The following is a 6994-nucleotide window of genomic DNA, read 5'->3' on the forward strand; positions in this document are numbered from 1 at the left end:
GACATTGGATGGATGTAGATCCAAAGTCCTTCGTGCGTGGAGCCCTAGTCACGTCAGCCATCTTGCTGTCGCGATCTCTTGTTCACAAGCACCAGGATTTTAAGCTACAACTTAAACTTAGATCGAGTCTCCAACCTGTCTCTGATACCAATTCAGATCTCTTAGAAACACAAAGAGTTATAAGAACAACTTTTCTTATTAGTTTTAGAAACTACTCAAAACTAAAGCTCTCAATATGTTTCTCTTAGATCATATGGAACACCTCTCCATTAAACATATATTTATATGAAAGACAATTCTCTTTTAACATGTGGGATATGGAAAACACAAATCTAACCTAAATAGAAACTTTATTTTGCTATTTCTAGGTTTCCTTATTGTGTTTATCTTAACATATTAAACATCTAATAATATGTTAAGTTTCCACAAGATTGGAATTATCCAACAAATATTGTAGCTTTACAGGCTGCGGAACGTATTCGAGATGATGTTCATGAATGGCTTACGCTCACAAAGGATGAACACAAAAGTGATACTTCAATGCACCATCAAGTAAACTCGCGTAAGCATTGGCAACCACCATCTCCAGGTTGGATTAAATGTAATTATGATGTCTCACATCATCAAGGAGCATCTGTGTCTGGAATGGGTTGGATTTTTCGTAATACTGGTGGTCAAGTTTTAACATGTGGAATGGGACAATTTGAAGGTCGTCCTTCGGTTGAAGAAGGGAATGTACGGCCTTAATATGGAGCTTACAAGCAGGTTATTCTCTGGGATATAGAAGACTCATATTTGAAGGTGATAACATTAACGTTGTCTGATGCCTTCTTCGACAAAGTGACAACCTGAGACTTCAAAACTATATTCATATAGTTTTGGAATGGGCTACAAAATTTGACTCGATCAAGTTCACATACTCTAGTAGAGATACTAACATGTGTGCTGATTTACTTGCCAAGCAATCACTTATTATAGCTGATCAATGGAAAGTATACCATTGTTGTCCTAGATTCTTGTATAACAATGTAATAACTCATAGTTCATTTTAATAAAAACAGTTGACAAAAAGGGGGGGGGGGGGGGGGGTCCAGTTAAGATAATAGAGAGATTACTAAATAATGGGCCTAAAGAAGAAGCCCAACGTTGGAAGATATTGTACACGTTAGCCTAAAACCCTTTCCCAAACACGAAGCTCAAACATTTCCGAGCTCTGATCGCCGTCTTCAGTTAATAACCCTAGCCGATCTCTTTCACCGGAACTCTCGCATAAGGTATATCTCCCTCTCCAACCCCGACTCGTACCACAAGTCTTTGATTGCCTCGTTCACATGTCAATTTATGAGATTCATATTGAGAAAATCCCGTCTTTGAATCCTTATTTCTGATAGATTCATATTGAGCCACCAAATTTGTAACTAATTTGATTTAATCTTTGCTTTTTGAAAATTGAAGCTGACTGTTTGATTTGGCTAAGATTGTGGAGAAGTTGCTTTAGTGATGATGTATAGCTTTTTGTGTGTTGTGATGATTTTCTCATTGGTTAACAGAGAGACATAAAAGGATGAGTGGGTTTAGAGCATTCAAAGCACAGGTGCCCATTCAATGGAGCGAGAGCTTGTACATAACCTTAGTGAGAGGTCTCCCTGGAACCAGGAAGCTTCACAGGCGTACTCTCGAGGCTATGGGACTCCGCAGATGCCATCGCACTGTTTTGCACTCCAACACTTCTTCCATTAGAGGAATGATTCAACAGGTTTTGCTTATGCTTATGCTTATGCTTTTTTTTTGTTGGTCTCACTTTGTCACATGTCATGTTCTTCTCTCAAGCGTGATACTGACTTCAAACGAGTTTCTTTTGGTGAGCAGGTTAAAAGGATGGTTGTTGTTGAGACGGAGGAGATGTTCAAAGCTCGCAAAGAAGCTGAAGCCAACCACAAAGCTCTCCGCCCTCCGCTTGTTGTCAGTCATTCAATCCCTGCAACAGGCTCATCCAACATGTCTTTAGCGTATTTCAGAGGATGGTAATAAGAAATGTGGGTATCAATGGTTTTTGTATACGCTGGATACTTGTGTATGTTTGCTCTCATTTTGTCAAATCCATCTGTTTGGTTACTTTTTGTGTGTTTCAATGTTTGGAATGAGATTATTGTCAACATAAATGTTTCAGAAACGCTCAGATCTCTGTGATCCAACGGCTAGCTTCTATACAACCAACCACTCCCCGGTGCTTGCTGTAATCCGACTATTGCAAAATATTTCTTGCAATAGTCGTACCGAAACCAATTAGCTCCGCATAAAGGAGTAGCTTTTGGATTGTTAGGGAAAATATCACTTCCCTCCATTTCTGTCCATGGCAAAGAAGACGCCAATTGCAGAACACATTGTCATTACTTAGCGTGATCAGGCTGGCTCCAAACCCGTACGTCTGGTTGTATATCTCTGTGTCTGCGGAAGGATAGTTGTCCTCTCCTTCAGTCTGCGTTAGCAAATCATAGTTCCATGAGAAAACCCAAATTTCCGGGAGATGATTTTTTAAAATTTTGTCAGGTATTTGAGTTTCTTCTCGGACGGCAGAGGACGGATTCGAAACAAAAAGGAACGAGCGTGCAACTTTACATGGGAAGAAGAGATAAGCTCTGCGAGTAACTCCAGCCAGGAAGGAGAGGAATAAGAACGTTACTATAAACTTATTATTTTACCGAGGAAACGATATATAAAGCCATGGGAAACTTGGGCCTCATACATACAAACATGGGAATCAGCATTATTCAACAACCAGACTCGGCGAGAGTAGCTTTTAGTTGTTTAAGCTACTAGTTCTTGAATCAATAGAAAATTCATAAAGCAAAGCGCGATCCATTAGTACTGTAGGATCCATCCAATAATAATATACTTATTTGATATCACAACGTCTTATCGAAAAAACTGTCCATTAATATATTTATGTCACACCGTCTTAAGCGAAAGCCATAAAACACCATTAGACGCAGAACAGATACATGCCATTTGCAACACCACCGGTCTGATGGAGCATTGCATCGATCTCATCTCCATCCTCCATATCAAGCTGATAAAAGTGTAAGATTCAGGGTTTAGCAAATTATACAGTTCGAAACACAAAAAAAAAAAAGCTAGAGAGAGAGTGTGTGATCAGACCTCGTCTGGAGTCTGTTCGGCACGCAGACGACGGCCATCAAACAAGAAAGCAATAGCGTTCAAATCCACAGATTGACGGTCGCAGTAAGCGTTCATCAGCTTCTTCAGCTGAGTGCTCCTCTTGATCTTAAAGAAGACTTCATTTCCATCCTATGTATCACCATTCAATAACCAAACAAAAGAAAAGATTTTAATGATTCTTACTCCAAATCATCACCATTAACGTTTTTTTTTTTTTTTTTTAAAATCTTAGACTACCGAACAAGCAACAAGTTCAGAAAATGCCAAACAAGTGAAACTCAAATAAGAAGGAAAAAGGTGATCACAACAGGCCAATTTGCATAAGAAGCGAAAAACTTTACGAATCGAATACTCATAATATGCTCTATTCTCATAAGACTTCCAAATACATAATTTGCATAAAGCACAACACTAAAACAGACACAGACTGATAAATTATAAACAGATAAGTACCATCTCCACAAACGATGGGTATGTACAGTACCAAACAAGTTCTTGATTGCTACAATCTATGACAAAACATTATTCACAACTTTCAAATAAACATCTGCCTCTGTAAACAAAAGCTTACAACTTTATCAATTAATGTACTGATACACTTCCCACAAACTTATAAAAACGATTCCTTTAGACATATGCCTATAAATATTCGAGAGAAACCTAAAACCCTAGAACGGAAACAGACAAGCACAATCGACGTTACCTGGCCCTTGACTTTGAGATTGATGTGAACTCCTCCTTGCTCTCCGGGCTTCTTGTCTTCTTCCTGAGTAGCAGACATCTTCCTTTTATCAGATTCTCCCGAAAAGCTAAAAGCCACGATCAAGTCCTGAGAGAGATTCGCCGCTATTGCAGAATTGAGAGACTCTCAGAGAATAAATAAAAGAGTTAAACCACTTTACTTCTTGGTCGCATCGGATTCTTGTTGGCTTTATCGAACGGTTGATGATCATTGGTCGCATATCATCTGACGGCTGAGAGACCGTCGAATCCAAACCGAAACGCTGTCGTTTGGAATCTAGCTTTCTTAATGGGCTCTCTTTTGAGTCAACGGGCTTTCATCTGGGTTTGTTACTCTTCTGATCAGAGCGTGAAAAAAACACTTGCGTTGAATGATATAATTTTGTAGACCTATCATAGTATATTATTTTCAAAAGTTTGAAAATATCACCGTAATCTAATTAATTCGAAAATACAACTATCACTATAACTAAAAAAAGACTACCTCATTTTATAAAAGGTTTGTGTTAGTGCTATGAAGACTTAGTTTTAAAATTAGAACTAGATTTTTATCGGCGCTAAAGCGCGGAATAATTTTTTGGCAAAAATTTATATAATGACATTTTTTCTTTATTTAAAGTAGGTATGAGCATAAAATTAGTAACTTAAAGTCTGTACCAAACTCAAAACAAAAAAAACGATTCATACTCAGTACGAAATGTCAGAAATCCCAAAATATGTCTTGTATGGTGGTACAACATATATCCGAACCCGAAGTATTGTTAACCGAACCCGAATGTACAACCCGAAAAAGCAAAAACCCCAAAAAATCTGAAAATGATCTGAAAGTCCAAATTAATCACAAATATAAATATTTGAAACATAAATATGTACTTCAAATATTCAGTTTTATATCCATCGTGAAATTATATCTAAAAATAAGTATTTAAATTTTCAATAAGTATCTTAGATATCCAATTCTATATAAATAAGTTTATTTCTTATGTTTTGCTTTAAAATTTTGGATTTAACTTTAGATATATCCAAACCGAACCCATATAACCTGAATCAGAATAATATGTAGTTACTTTATGGATTTTATGATGTAATACAAATTATAAGCAAAACCAATGTGTTATATCCAAACCCGATCCGTACTTATAAATTTACCAGAATGAGACCTAGGATGTAATATAAATTTTAACCAAAATTTCAAATACCCAACCCCTACCCAACGGGTACCTGAACACCCGAGCTTAACATAAAGTATATATATTTTATGTTTTGTTCAGTTAGTTTTATATTTGATAAATATTTTATATGTTTGTTGGAACAAACCGTAAAACTATTCTCATAAAAAATATCAATAATTGCATGTTCCAGCATATCATTAAATATTAATAACTATTATTATATATTTTATCATATATATCATGGTCCGGGTTTTAAAGAATTTTTTTTTTTTTTTGCATTTGAAATAAAGTACAATTGTATATATGAATTATTAGGCATATATTATTCTTTTTATAATAATAATAAATAAAATATAATTGATTAAAAGCAGTGTTAATATAAGTTGAATTCTTTATTTAAAAAACAATAGATTAGTTATTTTGTTCCTTAATTTTAGGTTAGAGTATATATATTTAATAATAATAAAGTTAAGTATAAGTAGATATAATAGGAAAGCTAGTTAAATGTAATTTTCCAACCTAAATTATTTGTAAATAGATAAAAATAGATTAGATTTTAGAATGAATAAAACTTATATTTATATTTAGTGTGAGTATTGTTTTGATTATGTAAATAATTCTTTTAGAACTTTCATTATCGACACTTTTATATCTTGAAAAAGTGAAAGTATCTTACTAACATAGTATAAATAATTTGTAAAGATGTTTCATGATGTTATATTCCCTTTACATGATATAAGTACAATTTAGTGTATATAAGTATTTTTAAACCTATTAATCACTCTCCGTACATATAAGATCATTAGTATTTATAGTATATCAGTAAAGTTTAGAAAATAACTCTGGATCTTGCATATTCCTAAATACACAAGTGCAGTTTTGTGAGTATAAATATCTTTTTTACATATATCAATTATAATTACTATATTTAATTAGTATACTAATAATTCAGCAGATATAGGATAGTTACTAACAAAAATATTGGAAGATACGACGATGAGCACAACTTAGTTGTTAAGGGATGTTACATTTATCTCTAATGAAATATGGATAGGTCCAAAAATTAATGACAATATTTTTAAGTAGATAAAAAGTAAAATTCTGTTTTAATAGATTAGATATGATATAGATGTTTGAGAATTGGGACAGGTGAAAACATAAAACTGATGTAATCTCTAGGATATTATCAGTATATGACAGAATCAGACAGAATCGATACAATGTTGTGGCAATTCAGACAATGACATTAGACATATTTGCAGAGATGCTGAGACAATAATTGATGAGGTCCTTATGAAGATGTCAATACATAACATGAATATGTTGTGACAATCAAGAAGACCGCAGTTGGATACTTAAGAAGATGTTTCCGCCGAGTCACAAAGTATTACAAAAAAAAAGTATTACATAATATAATAAATAATTAATACACGAGGCTAAAATATGAGATTACTGTGGAATTGGAGTTTAAGCGACCATGGCTAACAAGGACGAGTTAAGAGGCGATTGTTGAAGAGAAAAATATAATACTCTCTCCGAAAAGATCCATATTTTAATAAAATTTAATATATTTTAATATATGTGAAAGTAGGGCTGGGCAAATAAACCGAACCCGAAAACCCGAACCGAACCCGATCCGATAAAAATAAATCCGAACCGATCCGAACCCGGTATAAATACCGAATGGATCTTGTTTTATGGTATTTCGGGTTATGGATATTATCCGAACCGAACCCGAACCTAAATGGATATCCGATAGAACCCGAAACATTCAAAATTTCCAAAAAGAACTTGTACCAAACATGATCTCAATTCCTAATATGTATTCAAAATATATTGAACATCTAAAATAATTATCTATTATATGAAGATTGATGGTTGAAGGTGGCGGTTGAAGGTTG

At 34.3% G+C, this 6994-nt stretch overlaps 2 protein-coding genes across 2 annotated transcripts; one reads left to right on the forward strand and one right to left on the reverse strand.

Moving 5' to 3' along the window:
- The first annotated feature begins 1176 nt into the window (after positions 1-1176).
- LOC106313410 lies at positions 1177-2160 on the forward strand. Its single transcript, XM_013751209.1, has 3 exons — positions 1177-1274; positions 1551-1756; positions 1870-2160. The coding sequence occupies exons 2-3, from the start codon at positions 1565-1567 to the stop codon at positions 2026-2028; spliced, it is 351 nt and encodes a 116-aa protein (XP_013606663.1). The 5' UTR covers positions 1177-1274; positions 1551-1564; the 3' UTR covers positions 2029-2160.
- A 677-nt stretch (positions 2161-2837) lies between these two features.
- On the reverse strand, positions 2838-4093 carry LOC106313411 (small ubiquitin-related modifier 1-like). Its single transcript, XM_013751210.1, has 3 exons — positions 3884-4093; positions 3160-3309; positions 2838-3070 (listed from the first exon to the last, which is right to left on the reverse strand). Exons 1-3 carry the CDS (start codon positions 3959-3961, stop codon positions 2984-2986), a joined length of 315 nt encoding a protein of 104 aa, XP_013606664.1. The 5' UTR covers positions 3962-4093; the 3' UTR covers positions 2838-2983.
- Between the last annotated feature and the right edge of the window lie 2901 nt (positions 4094-6994).

Source organism: Brassica oleracea, chromosome C9, assembly GCF_000695525.1.
Source record: "Brassica oleracea var. oleracea cultivar TO1000 chromosome C9, BOL, whole genome shotgun sequence".
NCBI lineage: Eukaryota > Viridiplantae > Streptophyta > Magnoliopsida > Brassicales > Brassicaceae > Brassica > Brassica oleracea.

Coding starts and splice junctions, on each gene's coding strand:
- LOC106313410 (XM_013751209.1), top strand. CDS start 1,565: ATGAGTGGGTTTAGAGCATTCAAAGCACAGGTGCCCATTCAATGGAGC. Junction 1,757..1,869: donor TTAGAGGAATGATTCAACAG/GTTTTGCTTATG, acceptor TTTGGTGAGCAG/GTTAAAAGGATGGTTGTTGT.
- LOC106313411 (XM_013751210.1), bottom strand. CDS start 3,961: ATGTCTGCTACTCAGGAAGAAGACAAGAAGCCCGGAGAGCAAGGAGGA. Junction 3,310..3,883: donor ATCTCAAAGTCAAGGGCCAG/GTAACGTCGATT, acceptor GGTGATACATAG/GATGGAAATGAAGTCTTCTT. Junction 3,071..3,159: donor CCGAACAGACTCCAGACGAG/GTCTGATCACAC, acceptor CACTTTTATCAG/CTTGATATGGAGGATGGAGA.